General features: G+C 36.0%; 1 protein-coding gene across 1 annotated transcript in view; it reads right to left on the bottom strand.

Annotated features, from left to right (window-relative positions):
• Positions 1-11,494: 11,494 nt before the first annotated feature.
• IMPACT (impact RWD domain protein) overlaps positions 11,495-20,836 on the bottom strand; it is a 28,785-nt gene continuing 19,443 nt past the window's right edge. The window contains exons 6-11 of the mRNA XM_069099820.1: positions 20,061-20,183; positions 18,960-19,057; positions 17,823-17,896; positions 16,146-16,236; positions 14,417-14,551; positions 11,495-12,287 (exon numbers count right to left, since the gene is read on the bottom strand). Coding sequence (XP_068955921.1) covers positions 12,213-12,287; positions 14,417-14,551; positions 16,146-16,236; positions 17,823-17,896; positions 18,960-19,057; positions 20,061-20,183 — 596 coding nt within the window. The 3' untranslated portion in view covers positions 11,495-12,212. The remainder of the gene's footprint in view (positions 12,288-14,416; positions 14,552-16,145; positions 16,237-17,822; positions 17,897-18,959; positions 19,058-20,060; positions 20,184-20,836) is intronic.

Below are 20,836 nucleotides of genomic sequence, written 5' to 3'. Positions count from 1 at the left end.
TAACATTTTTTTTGAGTTCCAAATTCTCTCCCTCACTCCCTTCTCCCCCTTGAGAAGGCAAGTAATTTGTTATAGATTACACATGTGCAGTCATGTAAAACATATTTTCATATTAGCCATGTTGCAAAAGAAAATAGACCCCAAAAAAACCATAAATTAAGTTTTAAAAGTATGCTTTGATCTGCTTTCAGACTCTTTGTTGGTGGATAGCATTCTTCAACTTGAGTCTTTCTGAATTGTCTTGGATCATTCTATTGCTGAGAATAGCTAAGTCACTCACAGCTGAGCACCACACAACACTACTGTTACTGTGTCCAAGGTTCTCCTGGTTCTGCTCACTTTACTTTGCTTCAGTTTATGTAAGTCTTCCCAGGTTTTCCTGAAAGCATTCTGCTCATCATTATAGCACAATAGTTTTCTATCACAATCACACACCACAACTTGTTCAGTCATTCCCCAGATGATGGGCATTCCCTTAATGTCCAATTCTTTGCACTCAACAGGGTTTGTTTGGGTTTTTTTTTTAGTTTACTTGACTAAAGTAAAAAAAAAAAGGATATTCAACAAGGATATTGTAGTACTTAGCTTGAGTTGACATGGCGCCCTTTACTTCCATATCAGATTAGTAAATAAGTGTATGCTAATCTTAAGACATCTACCAAGTATAAAAAATCGTGACTCTACATGGGTGGGTTTTTTTATGTCCTTAGATGATAAGGAAGGCATGCCAAGGGTGAATGTGGAGGGATTTGCTTTGGCAAGAAGGGCTACCTCTTCATGAGAGACAGATGAAGGAGGAGATACTGGGGGAAGATGTTTGAGGAATGTGAGAGAAGAGGAAACTAAGTAAATGGTATCAATTCTTTCAATGAAATATGAAGCAAGGACCTAAGCTGAAAGGGTGAAGGGAGGGTTTGCAACAGAAGACTATAATAGTTATTTTCATGCTGAAGATACTAATCATCTTCATTAGTCTCTTAAATATGATAAGCTGATGAATGATGTGTTTAACTTTAAGTGGTTTTCTACAGCTCAAATCTATAAATATTGGCTTGTGACAAAATCACTGAAATCAAACTAAGTTGTTTCTAAGAAAAATACTCTATAAAGAATCCCAGGCTGGTTTTAAATAAATAAGCCTTTGAAAACAATATGAAATTTCATCTGAACCCCCCTTGGCACAATTTAAAAGGATATGAAATACAATATGCCTCCATAATGAATATGTACTACAACTTGACAAACATTATGTTTACTAACAAAATTCCTTGCAAACTGTTCCAAGGCAGTTATCTAAACAGAAAGCCTCCAGACTAGAGGATCAGTTAGAAGGGCCTCCAGAGATCCTCCAATCCAACTCCTTAATTTTACAGATGAGAAAACTGAGGCCCAGAGAAGCTGAGGTTTGCCCATATTCACAGAGATGGTTATGTCAGAGGCAGTATTCAAACCTGTCTTTTCACTTAAGAGCCATCAATTTTCCCACTGTACCACATTGCCTCAAGTTCTTGGATACTTCAAACTATAACACACACACACACACACGCACATACACACATGTGTATGTATATATATATAATACACATACATATACAGATATATACAGACATACACATGCATACATTATATATATATATTTGCTAAAATGTATACATGCTAAACTGAATTATGTAGGACTATGTGGCTTTTGAATATAGAATATATGTATAATGAGTCTCATTAAGAGAACTTACTGGCAAACTAACTTGAAAGACATGATGCCACCAGCAAGTGACATACAGAAACTCTGATATGAACCCCTATTCCTGTTTGATCTTATTTGATAAATGTTCATTTTTTGAGTATTATTCAATACAGCCAGACTGTATTGTGACTCCCACATTTGAGGGCATGTAATATATGCTCCTAAATTGGCCTTTAAAATGTTTTTGCATTTAATCAGGAATTCAAATTATATTCTTTATAGTATAGACCTGGCCACAAAAAAAAATTATTTTGGAGAAACTAAAAAACTCCATTTATCAAAACCCTTCAGAACTGCAAAAGTATACTGATAGTTTAATGTCCTGTTTTATACCATGGTTAGATTTGGAATTCTATCTGGTCATTTTATGTGATTTTTATGTGCAGGCATTATATTTACAAGGCATAATGGATACAGCTGAAGTCAAAATGACATGATTCAAATCTCACCTCTAACACTAGCTGTATAAACATGAGCAAGTTATCCACTATGCATAAACCTTCAAAAGACTTATTGAAGCCTTAGTCATAAACTTGCTTGCCACCAAGCTAGCTTGTTAGATGTGGTCTGACCAGGGTGGAAGGGAGAGAATTCCATGGAAGACTACTAGCCTAAGTTATAAGCTAACTTGCCTACTGAGTTACAGGCAAGTTTCAACATACAGTGATGGAGGAAAAACTCACACTTGAAAAAAATCAAAGATCTTTGAAATGCTGGCCAACCAAATAACTAATCAACAAGTATTTATTATGTCAAGCATTTGGCACTTGGGTACAAAAACAAAAGTGAAAGAATCCTTGAGAGGGTGGAGAGAGGGGCTGCCATGGAAGGCTTCAGTATTAGTATAAATTGGGGGGCACATGAGTAAATGTTGGTTTATCTGAAAATGATCCAAGAGTTCTTTTTCCCTTTCTTTTTCTTCCCTACCCCCACTCCTGCCACTGACCTAGAAAGGGCTTCCACTAGACACAAATATATGTGTGTGTGTATATACATATACACACACATATGCAAAATCATTCTATACACACTTCTTTTTATCAGTTCTTTCTCTGCATGCAGATAGCATCTTTCTTCATAGGTCTTTTGTAGTTAATTTGAGTATTTATAACAGTCAAAACTACTTAATCACTCAAAGTTGTTACTAAAATAATACTGTTACTTTATACAACATTATCTTGGTTCTGCTCATTTTGCTCTTCATTAATTTGTGTCTATCCATGTTTTTTCTAAAACCAATGAGCTCATTCGATCATGATCATATATCACAACGTATATGTTTCAAAACTCAATGTAAGTTAATAGTGTACTATGGTAGCCAAAAAAGCTCATGCATCTTAGGTTGCTTTAATTGTCCTATTGTATTCTGCCCTGGACACAACACATCTGGAGTCTTGTATTCTGTTCTGGGCACTGCACTTTAGAAAGAGCACAAATAAGGTGAAGAATGTCCAGAGGATGAAACAGCAGGATATTGAAGGGCTTTTAAGATCATGCCACATGAGGAACAATGAAAAGAACTGGGAACATTTAACTCAAAGATTAACATGATAGCTGTCTTTAAAAACAGAGGACTATAACATGGAAAAGAAATTCAACTTGTTTTGCTTGGCCTCAGAGAGTTGAATTAGAAATAATGAGTGGAATTGCAAAGAACCTAATTTGGGCTTGCTATAAGGAAAAAAAAAACACCAATATAGATGTCAAAATAATGGGTTGCCCCAAATAATAACAATTTGTTAATTAACACATTGGAGGTTTTGTCTTAGAGATTCTTGTTTGATGCATACTAGATTAGATACACTTCTAACTCTAAGCCTCCGTGATTCTACATTACAACCCCACAGTAATAATACCTCACCAAACTCAATTTTTCTCAATTAAAAAGGCCCTTAACTTCAAAAAAAAAATTTTTTTTTGTTCTTTTGGAGGGGGAAGGACAGGGCAATTGGGGTTAAGTGACTTGCCCAAGGTCACACAGTTAGTGTTAAGTGTCTGAATCTGGATTTGAACTCAGGTCCTCCTGACTCCAGGGCTGGTGCTCTATTCACTGCGCCACCTAGCTGTCCCCCCCTTTTTTTAATAATTGAATCCTAGGAACACACCTGTCCCATTACAGAACTCATGAAGAACTAACAAAATTATAGAACACATTATGAACTTCAGACAACCATATTCAATATTCATAACCTTAACATTTTTTTATTCCATTTGCTTCAGAGAACCCCTTTAAGCAGCTCTGCTCGAAGTACTCTTGCTGAAAGAGCCTGTAATAGTAATGGCATTTAAAGATTCCCCTGTATTGGCTTGGTTTTGGGTTTGATTGTGTTAAAACCCAGAGTTTGTTAATCCCACTTGTGGGATGGACTTGTTGACATGAAAAGAGAGTGCTGAACTGGGAGGAGCTGGTGACGTAGATTTGGAGAGACACAAGAGAGAGGCAGAAGAACTTTTTGGAAGCAGCACCTTTGGAGGCAGAGAGAGACTGAGAGGATTGCTGAGGGCCACTTTGAATTGCCCAGGGCTTTTGAGACCTGCCACCCAGAGCTGCCAAGGACTGAGGAGACATGGCTGTTTTGCTGGTACTTTGTCTGTCTGTTTTGATGTTTTGCCAGATTTGTCCACTGGTGAAAGACAGTGCTGTTGTTGCAGAAGTCTTGGAACCTTGCTGTTGGTTCAGAGCTTTTGAGACTGTTCTGCAGACAGAGAGTGAATTCTGTCCACTGGTGAAGGACAGTGCTGTTGTTGCAGAAGTTTTGGAACCTTGCTGTTGGTTCAGAAGCCCTGAAGAAGGATTTTCTTGTTGTATGTTTACAGAAATCCTGGAAGAGGGTTTTGCTATTGTTTTCAGGGGTCCTAGGACTGTTCTGCAGACAGAGAATGAATTAATGAAGAGGCTGGCAATGCATCTTGTGGCCTTGCTAAGCTTTGTCTCCCCAGGAACAAAGATTGCTGAGAACTTGCCTCATGTCAAGATGAAGAAAAGACCTCCATTTGGGTATTAAGTGCTGTGCTTAAGTTTGTTGTAACTCTGGGGTAGATTCAATTGTGATCCAGAGGTGGGGAACTTTTGACCTTTTTGTGTTCTATGATTGAACAAATGAATGTACTTTACTTATGATTGGAAACTAATCTCCATTTGAGAAGAGGGGCTTTGTGATGGATTAAATGAAGGTACAGCCTAGGGGTGGAGTAGTATTTAGAACAGGGACTTTGTAATTGATTAAATGAATGTTAAGGTCCTGGGGTGGGGTAGTACTTGGAGATTATTTAATCACACTTAGTAAATGCTGTATTTTGAATGATGTCATATTTTGATTCCCTCTGTTCTTAATTTGTCACTAAATAAAATGGAGAGCACCTATGCTGGTATTCTGAACCTTGGGAAGTTGCCTTTGCTTGGCATTACATTACAGAGCCTAGACTCACAAATCAAGACTCTTGTTCATCAGGTTCCTAGCTATGACATTTTCTGTCTTTGACTTAGGATATGATAACATATAAAAGTAACATGGAATCACATATTACAATTTTCACAAAATTTAGGAGGTAAATATGTTCTTCTACACATATCTATTACCTTTATAATATAAATGGCAAATAAATCATTCATATTTCTGAAGGAGTAAACGATGCTAGATTCATGGGGGGGAGATCTCATATTTTATTAATACTTTTTTTTTTTAAAGGCTAATGATGGGACATCAACAACTACTGAACTATGTGACTACTTTCTCATTTACATATGCCAAGTGCAGTAACAGCTGTTTTTGGTAAAAGAGGAAAATCCCACTGATTGAGAGCCTGGTTGATAAAAGTTCCTTCTAAAAAAATCAATTTAGGCGAAAAATATTATATACTGATAGCCTAATAATTTGGTTTAATCCTCCTAGAGAGTAGAATCAAAGAATTTCAAATGTAGCAGGTACCTCTGAGGACATTTAGTCCAACCAATAACTACAGCAATCCTCTCTTCAACTTCTCCAACAAATACTCATAGTCTCTTCTTGAAGACCTCCAATATTACTCCAATACTAAGTGCTTACTATGTGCTCCAAGTGGTATTTGTTTTAGTTTTTTAAGTTAGCAGCATGTCACAGCTTATTGTTAATAGAACATAAGAACTGCTACATCGGGTCAGCCCCATCTCCCAGACAGGGTCCATGCTCTTCTCAAGGATGATTACTCAGTGCTGAGGGAGGTCCTCCAGAGTGCTAATTCTCTTTAATGACACAATAGACCTATTTTCCATGTATTTACCTAAGCTATTCCTGATCGCCAATCACATGTGTGAGTAGTACCATTTCCGGACAGTAGCAAGTTCCTTAAGCTTACTCTGTGTTGTGCTAAAGGGTACTTGCTTTTAGTCATTCCACTCCACCTTTAAAAGGAGTCTACTTTTCTGAGAATTCTGGAGAAAAATTCATGTTCACCCTTCACATTTTATAGACTTTAACTATCATATTTTTAACCTTGTTCTCTAACCTGGAGAATACTCATTTTTATATTGAACCAATATTGTTTTCTAGTTCTGTCATCTCTTTCTCAAGTTACGGCAACAAGAAAGACAGAAGATACTGATCATGTACAGACAAATCAGTTTTTTGTTTTTACAAATTATCTCATTTGATCCTCATGACCCTGGGAGATAGCTGCTATCTAATTCTAATTTTACAGTTGAGAAAACTGAGTCAGCCCGCATTTAGTGACTTGCTCAGTCACACAGCTAGCAATTGTCTGAGACTGCATTTGAACCACATCTTTCTGGACTCTGGGCCCAGCGTTTTCTCCACCATGCTACTTACCTGCCTTCTACTTGGGATCAAGTAGAAGTCTCTTCCACATGAAAGCCTTCCACATAACCTGAAAAAAAAAACCATCATGAACTTCTTAAGTCTTCTCTTTTCTAAAGTTAAATATCCTCAGTCCCTTCTCAATTCTCATACTGAAGGTTCTCAATTCAACAATTCTCATGTTGAAGCTTTCTGGTCCTCTCCTCTGGACATCACCTGATTTGTAAACGTCCTTAAAGTGAGACACCCAGAATGGAACACAATATACTTATGATGGAGCCTGACCAGGACAGAGTAAGGAAGGGGGAAGGGAACATCTATTAAGCACCTAATATGTATGTCAGGCACTGTCCCAAGCACTTTACAAATACTATCCCACTTGACAGATCAGAATTACAACACCAATTATCCAGACTTTATTAATTCAGTCTAAGATAGTGATTTATTTTGTTTTTTGGCTTCGATATACTGTTAACTGCTATTGATCCCATTGTCTACTAAAACTCCCACACCTTTTTCAGACAAACTGCCAACTAGCTATAGATCTTCTATTCTCTCCTTGTGAAGTTCATTCCTTTGGTCCAAGTATAGAACTTCATATTTGTCTTTGTTCGATCGTATATTATTAGGTTTGACCCAATAGCCTACTCTATTAGATATTTTTGGATCCAGAACATACTGTCTAACATATTAGCTAATCCTCCCAACTTCATGTCATCCTTAAATTTGATTTACCATGTGTTAGGCACTATATTAAGCACTGGGGATATAACAAAAGGCTGTTCTCAAGGAGGTCACAATATTATGTGGAGACAAGATACAAACATGAAGATATATATAGGATAACCTAGAGGCATTAAGAGGTCTAAGAAGGGCTTCTTACAGGTGAGAATTTAGCTGAGAACTGAAGGAAAAGTCGAGAAAGCTACAAGAGGCAGCATTAACACATACCTTCTCTCCTATATCAGTGATAAAAATCCTGAATAACACAGGGTCAAAGACCTACACACATTCACAATTTAAGGAGTGCTGAAGGGGTCATAAGGGTGAATAGTTTAGGCCCTGATTCAGACATGGTGATACCATAAGCAAATTAGGAGAACAAGGAATAGTTTGCCTGTAAGACCTATAGAGAAGGAAACAATCTATGAACAAGAGATTAAGAACATTATGAAATGCAAAATGGATAATTTTGATTACACTAAATTAAAAAGATCTTGCACAAACAAAACCAATGCAACCAAAATTAGAAGGAAAACAGAAAGCTGGGAAACAATTTTTACAAACAGAGTCTCTGATAAATGCCTCCTTTCTCAAATATATAAAGAAGTATATCAGATTTATAAGAATACAAGTCATGGGGCGGCAAGGTGGCATAGTGGAGGACCTGAGCTTGGTTCTGGCCTCAGACACTTAACACCCACACACAAAAAAACTAGCCGTGTAACCTTGGGCAAGTTACTTAACCCCAATTGCCCTCCAAAAGGAAAAAAAAAAAGAATACAAGTCATTTCCCAATTGATAAAGGGTCAAAGGATAAGAATGGGCAATTTCCAAATGAAGAAATTAAAACTATAGTCTTATGAAAAAGATGCTGTAAATCACTACTGATTTGACAAGTGCAATTAAAACAACTCAGGTATCACCTCACACCTATTAGATTAGCTAATATGACAGAAAAGGAAAATGATAAATGTAGGAAAACTGGTACACAAATGCATTTTTGGTGGAGTTGTGAACTGATCTAACTCATTCTAGAAAACAACAAGGAACTATGCTCAAAAGGCAATCAAACTGTGCATACACTTTGATACAGCAACATCCCTACTAGGTTTGTATCCCAAAGATACCATAAAAAAGGGGAAAGGAATCACATGTACAAAAATATTTATAACAGCTTTTGTGGTGACCAAGAATTGGAAATTGAGAGGATGCCCATCAACTGGGGAATGGCTGAACAAGTTGTGGTATATGAATGTGATGGAACAACACTACTGTGCTATAAGAAATGATGAGCAGGCAGATTTCAGAAAAACCTGAAGAGACTTACATGAAATGATGCTAAGTGAGCAGAACCAGGAGAACATTGCACACAATAATAGCAACACTGTGCAATGATAACTATGATAGACAGCTATTCTCAGCAATACGATGATCCAAGACAATTCCTCAAGATAGACTATGCTAACCACAACCAGAGAAAAAACTATGGAGTCTGAATGCAGATCATAATATACTATTTGCTTTTTTTGTTTTTTCTTTCTTTTGTTGATTCTTCTTTTACAATATGACTAATGTGGAAATACATTTAACGTGGTTGTACATGTATAACCTCTATCAGACTGCTTGCTGTCTTGGAAAGGAGGGAGGGAAGGAAAGGAGAGAGAAGAATTTGGAATTCAAAAATCTTACAAAAACGAATGCTGAAAACTATCTTTCCATGTAATTGGGAAAAAAAAATACCATTAAGGAAAAAATAGGCTACAATAAGTAGGTAGACAGATTAAATTCTAAATTAAACAATCCTTTGTGAATTTTTCTTTCTACCATTTTCCACAAATGGGCTTTCAACAAAGATTTTGCAATTTCCTTTTTTCTCTGTGGCATCAATCTTTATTGCCTACTGACTCCACCTTTCTCTGAAATATTTTGCTGTTTTTCTGTCACTCCAAGCTACTGCCTAAATTACTCCGACTGCAGATAATAGATGATAAAGTAATAATTCCCTCTTCTTCCAAATCTCTCTTTGATATTCTTTCCAGGATTTCCAACAACCCAAAAGTGACATAAGGAAGCCAACATTTTTCTCACCTATGGAGACATAGATATAAATATAAGATACGTATATCATACATAAGATATATCTTTCTCTGTATCTCTCCATATTACATTCTACACAATCTCACTGTTTACTGGTAAAAGGAACTAAAGTGAACCTCTCCAAGAAGAGGGAAGAAGGTGCCAGAATTCACTTCTTCTGAAAAACTCCAGGAGTTTTTTTCAGAATCACCTCTCAATCTCTCTACTTTGCCTCATTTGCTGCTTCTGCTTCAATGAAAATTCAGGGTAGAATTTTTTACCGTATCTGATAATGCTCTTTCCCAACATGTGATTACGAGTTATTTGTTATCATATCTCAAAGGCCTTGAGTTACTGTCAAAAAGATAAGATAAATTAACAGCTTATAAACCAGGGAAGAAATTTTAAAATTTAATGATAAGTAATATTAAGACTGATATTTATTGGGGTGGCCAGTTAGCACAGCAAGTAAGAGCACCGGCCGCAGTGTCGGGATAACCTGGGATTGAATCCGTGCTCAGACACTTAGCACCCACCCAGAAACACCTGGCCGTGTAACCTTGAGCAAGTTACTTAACCCCCATTGCTTAGGGGTGGCCAGGTGGCTCAGCAAGTAAGAGCACTGGCTCCAGTGTCAGGGTGACCTGGGATTGAATCCAGGCTCAGATACTTAGCACAACATCCAAAAATTACTGGCCATGTAACCTTGAGCAAGTTACTTAACCCCAACTGCTTTAAAAAAAAAAAAAGATTGGTATTTATTCCTTATATTCTGATAAGAAAAAACCAGATGAAGCACTTCATGTTCCCAAATGAATGGGCAACTGATTATGTATTTCTTGGATAAGCACCATAGATGAACAATTAGCTGAGCCCAAAAGTATAAAGGAAGAGGAAAGTGGGATGGACTAAATTTGAGAAAATACAAAGTACTTTCAATGATATCCAGATGTTTTCTGACACACATAAAAAAAATCATTGTTTCAACATGAGTATTTTCCCAGTAATGCTATATGTTTCTGAATTTAAACTGCAAGTGATTCAAAGGACAAAGTACACAGTTTCTCCTTTGGCTACCCAAATGTAGTTTGGTAGTGTGCTACCCAAAATGACATGCATATAGGAAGCAGTATAAAAGACATCATCAAACACACTCACAGCCAGGACAGGAGGTCGTCACATAGCAAAAGCAAGGGACAACAGGTCAGATGCTGCCCTCGTTCCGTTGTTCAGTCATTTCAATCACGCCCTTTGTGACCCCATTTGGGGTTTTCTTGGCAAAGATAATGGAGTTTTGCCATTTCTTTCTCCAGTTCATTTTACAAATGAGGAACTGAGGCAAATATAGTTAAGGGACTTGCCCAGGGTCACAAAGCTAGTAAGTGTCTGACACCACATCCGAAGGTCTTCCTGACTCTAGGGCCAGCTCCCCATCCACTGAAACACCCAGCTGTCCCACCATGTTGAACTAACATCCATAAAAATATTTTAAAAACCAAGGGCAAGGTTTCTTAACCATTTTTGTATCATGAAACCCTTTGATGGTCTGGTGAAACCTATACACCCTTTCTCAAAATAATGTTTTTAAATACACAAAATGCCTAGGATTGATTACCAAAGTAACTAGTAATATTGAAATAAAGATGTAACTTTTTCCCTTCCAAATTTTAGCGCACCCCCAAAAATCTAAGAACCCCTTTTATAGACAAAGGTGTTCAGTGTATTAGGCTAGGAATTTATTTAATGAAATAAACAATAATGGCACAGGTGAGAAAGGCATGGATGGGTTGCCATCTGCCCTGTGGAAAGAACACCTATACTTATAGGATCACAAATCCAACAAAGCAGTGACATTTCTAGTTAAAAAGGTTTGTTCTTTTTCTATCCAAGACCTAACTAAACACTGTATTTTGTACCCAGGGAAAGAAGAGGGCAGTAAAATGAATGCCACTGATGGTAACTACAGATTACTTATGGGTGCACGACCATTTCACCACTGTGCTTTTCTTCAGACTATCCCTACCCAGCCCATTCACTAGGGGCTATCTTCCGAGATACTCTAAATTCCACAATGCAAATTATTAGAGAAGACACTCTCAGATTCTAAAAAGAAATAGAATGATGCACTTTCATGTCCCATTAGGAAAAAACAAAAGCCTGCTGATACTTCATTTTTATTGTTTTACATTACTAGTACAAAAACCAAGATACAGGTTTGAAAATGTCTTCTATGAATTTCAATACCACAGATTCTCTACCAAGTCTCAGTTATGACATCGACATAATTCATTTTAAGTTAAACAAATGATCACTTTTCTACTGATAGATATTAGCTGGATTTTCACTAAATGTACACTATTCAGAAATGCTCACTCAAGCTAAAGTGAGCTTTCTGAACCACAATTTTTAAAAAGGCAGCTCTCCAGGAGCTCATTCAAACTTTCCATAAAGTATTGTAAAATACAATATTCATTTAACTCAACAAGAATCCAGGTGACAAGACATCAAGTATTTAAACCCTCCAAAGATAGTTTCCACCACATAAGAAAGGCACTTGACATGTAATTCAAAAAGACAGGTAATTCACTTGATACTTAGAGCAACTTCTACCTTCCCAAAATTAGAAGCAATGATAATTAAATTTGATTAATTCTTCTGAATCATCCTCAGATAATATGAGTACACAAGTTTTCCATTTTTGAGGAATTGGGACAATCAAGAAATAAGTGAAAATCCTGGCTGGCATCCATGTCATGTTTCCTTTAACTTTTGGGTTGAGTAGTCACAAAGTATGTCTTTCAAGGATCTTCTCTATACAAAGTATTCCTGGATGATTAATTACATAATCAGAACAAAAGTATCTAAAAGTTAAATTTTCAAGTATAATGTTCACTCTTCTTCTTGTCTTTTCTTACTCTTTTGTTCTTTCCCAGCTGCTTGGATGATTCCTCCTGAAAAGGACAAAAATCAATGTGTTCTTTAACGAAGAAGACAGATTAATGACACAGTAAATACATTTTTTTCAGAATACAACTGCGCTTAATTTTCTTCTGCAATAAAGGAAAGATTCACAGATAAAATACAAATAGGAAAAAATTTAACTGTCTCAAACAAACATTTTTTCCATGACTGATTACTGAAGAGATTAAAATGAAATAACATTTTCCTCCAGAATACATGGTTTTACAAAAATACCTAAGATCCTATTGAAGGATCATAGAAGTAATCATGGTTAGGTTAAAACCAAAAAGTTTTAATGAAAATCAATTATGAAGATGGTGACAATAGATATAAAAATATAAAAACACACAAACTCCTCACACCTCCCTTTCAAGTAGAATATCCATGAAAAAAATTATCTCCAATTATCTAACATTGATAATCTTTTACAAGATCACATTTTTGTATTCTCTAAAACATTTAAAATAATCTAGTTATACTGCTGAGAAGATATTTTCTAGATTCCATAACATCTTCCAAGATGCAATACGACTTTTTGTTGATTAGCCTAAGATGTAACAAGCTGTAGTAGGAATAGTAAGATTTTCAGAGCCATAGGAAAAAACACAGTAATAATAAATGATTAGTTAATTTGTTCAATATGTACTGATTAAGTTGTAAAATGGCACAGCTCCTATAAAAAAGTAATATTGTTATGTTCAGATTGATAAGTTATTGCCAGGAGACAAGAATTCTACAAATAAAGTAGCTCATATTTGTATATTGTCAGAAGGGTGCTGACTTCTATTCAGAGGATAATCAGATAATCTTTCATTGTTCCTACTTTCCCTTTTCCATTCAGGGAAGAGGGAGGGTAGATAACCAAATAAATGAGCCATTTATTAGTATGACTAGCATCAAAAGTTCCCTAGCAATCAAGGGGATTTCTGTTTGGCTGAGAGTCAGCCTTAGATCATAGAAGGGACCAAAAAGCTTGGGCCAGAGAAACAAGTAGGCCAATCCAAATTCAGCAAAGGGTATTCTGGGACCAAAATTTTACTACTGTGTGGAAACCAAAAAACAAGATGAATCTTCCTAACCTAAAAATAATGATGAAGGCAAAGTTAAGCCTGAGCAATTTTAGTTAGAGGTTAGAAAACTTAGACAATGTCTGGTATGGTGATTAGTAGTTTTCTTTTACTTCTAAAAGTAATTTTTATGTATTTTAAATTATCTTGCTGAATTATTTCTAAATCTGTACATTCTCTTTTCTCTTGTACATCACCTTAGAAAATGCACTATAGTGGTTTGGAATGCGTCAGGAGGAAGAACATCCAGTTGTAATTACAGGAGCAAAAAAAGATGTCTAAAGATCAGGTATAGTAGATCTCTGAACCCAGGGATTAAGAAGATTCAAGAGGCTGTGTTCCTTGGCCCTGAGGTGGGACTCAGTAATTGTTAAAGGTTTAGCAAGTAACGAATGATGAAAGCCCTAGAGGTGGATCCCTGAAGGTAAAAATCTTCTAGGCCAATTCCAAGATGGGGAACAGGGATACACCAGAAGTTGGCTGAAACCATCAAGGCCTGAGAACTAGGGTTTCATCTTTTATGTGTGGCAGGATCCTATTTTCTCAACCAGTGTGACCAGAAAGTAGGTGAGCTTATGAAAGCACAAAGTAGGTACATACCTAAGAAGTATTTGGGGCAGATATAGTGTTATCATATCCCTTCACACTAAAAGGCAAGCTGCTATAAGAAAAACAAAAAAGTTTGTTCCAGAAAAAAAGGTATCTCCAAGTGACATAGTTAAATACAGATTCTGAAGGTAGGAGGGACTTTAGCTATCACCTGGTCCACTCCTTCAGTGACCAATAAGAAAACCAAGACAAAAGGGCAGTGAATTGCTCAAGGTCACTCTTCTAGTCAATGGTAAAAGTGTAACACAGTAGGCTTCACTCTTGGTCAAAGGCACTTCCCACTATCCCACACCACTTTTTATTCTATAGATCACAAAGGGCCTATCTGAAAACCACACAAAATGTGAAATCCATGGCTTATGGTTTCAATTTTCCAGCTGAGTTCTTTTCAAACCTCACGGGACACGATAAGACATCTTTAGATACAATCAACGACAACTTACTGGTGAGCTTGTATAGTTCTCTTCCACTAGGATGTTTCTGGCACAGTTGTTGATGTGTTTAAAGCGATCTGGCCCAAGTAAAATACCACCATACCAGCGTGATACCACCACCAAGACATTTCGTACATTCAAAATCTGTATTTTTAAAAACATGTAATTATTTATTGTTAGCATAGATCTGAGATTTCATCAGTGCAGGGCACTCCCCAGCGAAGAAACTACCTTTAACACTGCAAACTGAAAACTGTCCTTCAATCTATAGTTTTAAGGGAGTTGGCTTAAGCCCCTGACCTAGGAATGACTTGCCTAGGGTCATACTGCTAGCATATGTACAAAATGCACTTTAAATTCATTCTTCTTGACTCTGAAGTTCCAGCTCTTCTCTATCTACTTTGGCATGCTGCCCCTCAATTATTTATATATAATACACACACACACACACACACACACACACACACACACACACACATATATGTATGTGTGTGTGTGTGTGTGTATATATATATATATGAATACATGCTTTAAAGGGAAAAAAACTTTATATAAAATGTAGCATGACAGTGCTCAGAAGTTAACTTCTGCAGGCACAGCACATAGCAATCAAACAGACCTGCAGTCAGGATAAAGAGTCATGCAATCTTTGAGCTAGAAGGGTTATTATTGAAGAGCATCTGGCCCAATCTCCTCATTTTACAGGTAATGAAAATAAGGTCCAGAAAGGTGAATTCAATTCAAATAGACAAACGCTTATTAAATTTACTAAATTCAAAAATTTTGTTCTATAAAACTATTTAAAAGGAAAAAGAGATTATCAGCCTTTAAAAGACAGAGAATGGCTACATGAAAATTACCTTTAAAATCCTTAGTCTGTTTATCTTTCTTCATAGTATATTCAGAAAACACTAATACTCATTTTTTTCTTTTGCCATATAAATTTTTATGAAACATAAAAACTTTGATCTTTCCCAAGCTGATTTATTTATTTTTTTAAGCAATCGGGGTTAAGTAACTTGCTCAAGGTTACACGGCCAGTTATTTCTGGGTGTGCTGCTGAATGTCTGAGCCCAGATTTGATCCCCAGGTTATCCGGACACTGGAGCCAGTGCTCTTACACACTGAGCCACCTGGCTGCCCCTAAGCAATTGGGGTTAAGTAACTTGCTCAAGGTTACATGGCCAGGTGTTTCTGGGTGGATGCTAAGTGTCTAAGCCCGGGATTTGATCTCCAGGTCATCCTGTCACTGGAGCCGGTACTCTTACTCGCTGTGCTACCTGGCTGCCCCCCCAGGCTGATTTATAAGATACATTTTCAAATTGTTAGAAAATGCCAAGTTTTTCAGTTCACTCAAGGTTCTGAACAGAGTTCCATAACTTTTACATTTGAAATTGAGGAAATGAAAAACTTTAAGTTTTAAAAAGAGGAAGCAAGCAATAGAGTTGATAAAATTGCCCGCAGAGCATCAGTTCCAGCTGTACGAATAGATTTCAAAGCAATTCTGAGAATAACTTTTTGTTCTCTGCCCCCATTAGAGCGGTAATCTATTCTTCCTCTTTTTATCTAGTTATAGGGAACAAAAATATAACTCAATCTAGGTTAAAAAAAAAAACCACCTCTCTCAAAGGTTACACTAGAGATGCAGTGGACTGATTTGTTTTTATCTAAATACATTTCTTCTAGTACAGAGAAAACTGAAAGTACAGTGCTTAGAAAGTTTTTCTCTCATTTCTACCTGCATAAGGTGAAGGAGACGTCCACCTGCTGCTGTTTCCCCATCATCTTCAGAGTCCTGCAAGAAAGTCTGCCTATCTTCACAATATATTCTGCAAACATATATACTACTGTTAAACTATAGAGCCCCCAAATATCATTTTCAACAAGATTAAATAATGACTCTGCAATATTGGCTGATGTTTCCAAGATTCCCAAATTAGTATATTAGTAAATAATTCTACCTGGAGTCCATAAGTTGGATTACTTACTTTGCACTGTTTCTTATTAGTAATCTGTTTGGCATATTCTTAGGGATAACCCCTCTACACAATTATAATGCCTCATTGTGGCAGGGAGAAATTCTAAGGTTTTCAAGGTTATTTTCCAAGTTTGGAACATAAGCTGTTAGGTCCTGCTAAGATGGAAAAGTTTTGAGTACAAGCTCATTCAAGGTCCAGATCCAATTTAAGGTCCAATTCAGAGAATCATGAGCTAAAAGTTGACTTCAAAGTGATGTTTTCTTGGATGGACAACTCCTAGAGACTATCTGCTATAGCATCAAGGAGCTACATGATACGCAGAAACAGAAGGAATACCGACAATGATGAAAAAATCAGGAAAAGGTAGATACAAAAATGTACCTCCTTTAGAACTAATGAAGCTACTGTTACCTTCAGAAACATCAGATACCACTCCTGTCCCTTCCCTGCTTATCTCAACCACTTGTAACTTCAGAAAACTCTGCTAAGAATACAGCTGATTAGAAGCAACAAATTAAAAGGAGAGAACTGGGTGCACTGACAGCAGCAAGAAGTGACAGCCGACAGTTCTACAATCAATTTAAAACAGCAGACACAAAACCTTAAAAAGCACAGTGTCAGTGAAACACTGCTATGTCAAACTAGTTCTTGAAGTAGCATGGCACAGTGGATAGAATGCTGGACATGCAGAAGACTGGAGTTCAGCCTTGCCTCTGATACTTACTAGGTACATGACTATAGAGTATAAATGGGTTCTAATATGATGGCAGTTCCCACACAGATGAAATCACAGGTTTTTAATATACTGATATTTACAGCTCATAATCATAATGAAGGTATCAAACCATTAAAAAGAGGTTAAATGGTATTTGGTAAGTTCTTTTTTTGTTTGTTTTTTAAAGCAATTGGGGTTAAGTAACTTGCTCAAGGTTACACGGCCAGTTATTTTGTGTGGGTGCCAAGTATCCGAACCGATCCCAGGTCTCCCGACGCCAGGGCCAGTGCTCTTACTGCGCCACCTGGCCGCCCCTATTTGGTAAGTTCTACTTAAAGAGTCAAGGAAGTATGCAATATATTTAGAAAGATTTCCAGCAAAAATTGTGTAAAACAAATCCTGTTTTTTCAAACAACTTTCAAATCTGAGATTACTAAGTAAACTAGATAAATGAGAGCAAACCTTCAACAATAGGGTATACAACTCTTCCAAGTGCCTCTTTCCTTAAGAGCTCTAGACAGATAAGATTTTACTGTACTAAGTTTGCTCATTCGCATTTTGATAATTGAAATTATGATTTGTTTGCAATTTCATTTACTTCAAATACAGATGATTCTTTTTCAGATCTGTGGTAGTTTGCCTGGCTTTAAAAAAACAACATGCCCTTAATGATTTACCCCCTTTCACCAATTATGTGTGTTATATTCTGGTCATGACTCACCTGTAAGCATAGATATTGTGGGTGGCATTGGCTATTTTCTTATTTTCATATAATTTGGCAAGAACCATTTTTACCTTGAAAATAAAAACAATTAATTTTTTTCCTCATACAAGAATAGCTGTAAATGCTATATAAACAAATAAGGAAACAAGCTCATTTTAAAGCATTTTACTATAGTCTGTCATGCCAATAAAAGTATTCAAAGAGACTCCAGGACTTTAGTGTAAATTTTTTAGAATAAGTCTTTCATCATTTTGACATTATTTTTCTACTAACTCAGATACTTTACTTGAGATTTCAACCAGGTAGGATCTCACAGGACTTTAGATTAAAATATTTTCTATTCCGTTTTTACTGGGTATGGAAAGAAGGTTAGTACTGTTGTCTGGAACGGAGGAGTTGGGGTTGGTATCTTTGATTCCATCTCTGAAGTCAAATCAAATGAAATCAACATATTTATTGGACACCTACAAGCGGAAAACACCACAGAGCACAAATTTAACTCATAATGATAATATAACAATGGATAGCATTTCTATAGTACTTCACACAACCACCTTGGGAGGTAGGTGTTATTATTATTATTATCATTCCCCACTTTACAGATGAGGAAACCAGACAGACAGATTAAATGACTGGCCCAGGGTCACCCAAGCAAAAAAGTGTCTGTGGCCAGTTTTTAATTTAGGTCTTCCTGGATAGGGCAATGAACCCTATTAAGTCTTGAAAGGATTGTAATTTGCCGAAGTAGAAGCAATAGCTCAAGAGGAAAACATAGATTGCTTTGAAATATTAAACTCTACAGCCTACTATTGTGTTATATGTCTTTTTAACAATACATAGTGCTTTCCAAATCAGAAGACATTTAAGAGTAATGTTTAAAACAGGAGCCAAAGACAAGCAAATATAAATGATTAAGTTTTCTTTGACAAGTGAATAAATATGTAAACATATGTGTGTATGTGCATATATGGCATGAGTCAAAATAATCTTCAACTTGGAAAAAAAAGATTAAAAATGTGCCATCAAATAGGAAAGCTTTTAAATAAAAAGTAAAAATAAAGATAACAGCTAAATTTCACTCTAATTACTTTGGCATAAAAAAAGGAAATATCATTTTTAATACTGTCCCCTTACCTGCTTAAGGAAAACTACAGAAGCCACATGTGCTTGAAAAGTGCTTCTTCGGTCAGTGATTGGCACTCCATGCTTGATTGGTGGCAGTTCTTCTACATCTATATGTAGAAAACATGGTTTCCTTGATTTCCTTTAGTAAGTACTTAGTTTCACTTTCCAAGAAATATTAGGGCATTAGGGAAACCTTAATTAACAGTAAATTATTTTCCACCTCACTTTCCAAACTCTTTCCTCTTTCTTCAAGTCCCCATGCAACATTTATCCTCCACACTGACAAAAGATTGACGTTTGTCTACTTCACTGAGAATGAGGCCATATGAAAATTCATTTAAACCAGTCCATTTGTTAGTAATTCTAATTTTTCCCAAATTATTTCTATCTATAATTTCAGATAAAAGCTAAAAAAGGTTTATTATAAAAACTAAAGATATTCAAACAAATTTTGAAATAAACTCTGGAAATAGAGGCAAATAACAGTATACCACAATTAAAAGAGTTGTTAAATTGAAACAAGAACTTTAGACAAAAATGGGTAAGACTGCAAAAATATTACATTATAATGAATAATGTAAAACCAGCCCCCAGCCTGATGAGTTAAGAAAAATGCAGTTTCAGGGGTGGCTAGGTGGTGCAGTGAATAGAGAACCAGACCTGGAGTCAGGAGGACCTGAGCTCAAATCCAGCCTCAGACACTTAATACTTACTAGCCTAATGTGACCTTGAACAAGTCACTTAACCACAATTGCCCTGCATTCCCCCCTCCAAAAAGGAAAAAAAAAAAAAAGGATAACGCGGTTCCTAAAAATTCTTAGCTCTGAGATTCTCAAACTTCTGGAGTTTTGATACCATCCTGCACCATTTTTTTTTACTTCATATCCCTTTCTATTCCTTCAAAGTGCTACTGAGCTTCAATTTCCTTATCTGAAAAATGGGAATAACAACAGTACCTACTTTACAAAATTGCTGTAAGGTTCAAATGAAATAACATGTTAAATATTTTATAAGACATTAAATTACTATATAAAAGTCAGTTATGATGATGGTGATAATGATATAATGAATCTACTTACAAAATAAACTAAATGTTCAATGACAATATACCTGACTGGCTTTCAGTGATAACAAAATCCAGGGCTTCAATTGTATTTTTTGACTGATAATCAAAAAGATAATTATCTTCAGAATCAACACCTTCCTCTTCAGTTGTCTTACGTATGTCTGGGCCTAGGAAGATACATACAAGACATTAAAATTCTTAGTTTCCAATGACTAGTCACTAAACTTGCATAACAGGCAATTTTAAATGTGTTAAGTGAATGGCTTAACACATCAAAAACAACAAGAACTATCCAGGCTCTTCTACTCAAATTAGTTTTCTTATCCTGCAAAATAATTTCTGTATTTTCCAACAATATCTCAAAAACAAACTTATTAGAGACAATAATTTTTTTCCAAATGAAATTCAAATAAATTTTAAAATATCATTATGGAAACATGGATAGATAACAGTAAACTTTTACTTAAACAACTGCTAATGAAATAGAATTTAGATAAAAGCCTTCTGGAATTGTAAAACTATTTCAAGACAACTAATTTAAGATTAAAGCAACTCCCAAAGGATGCTAGGTCAGTGGTTCTTAACCTTTCTGCGATTTTTAAATTTACTGCTGTTTTTTATTTTATAACCATTTACTACTGCTTTAAAAAATAAGTGCTATATAGAACAATCTTAACAACTAAATTTAAATTAATTTTTTTTTATGTTTAAAGCTTTCTTTAAGTCACTCTCTAGGACAACTAGAGATATTTTACAAAATTAGAGGTGGAAATTTTGAAAGAGTATAAAAAAAGCCAAAAGTAATATTCACATCAACAGG

This window comes from Petaurus breviceps, unplaced genomic scaffold, assembly GCF_028583685.1.
Source record: "Petaurus breviceps papuanus isolate PSGF00001 unplaced genomic scaffold, PetGlider_PUasm1.0 38, whole genome shotgun sequence".
Taxonomy (NCBI): domain Eukaryota; kingdom Metazoa; phylum Chordata; class Mammalia; order Diprotodontia; family Petauridae; genus Petaurus; species Petaurus breviceps.
Note: the sequence above shows the minus strand (reverse complement) of the source record. Positions and strands in the feature narration are given on the sequence as shown.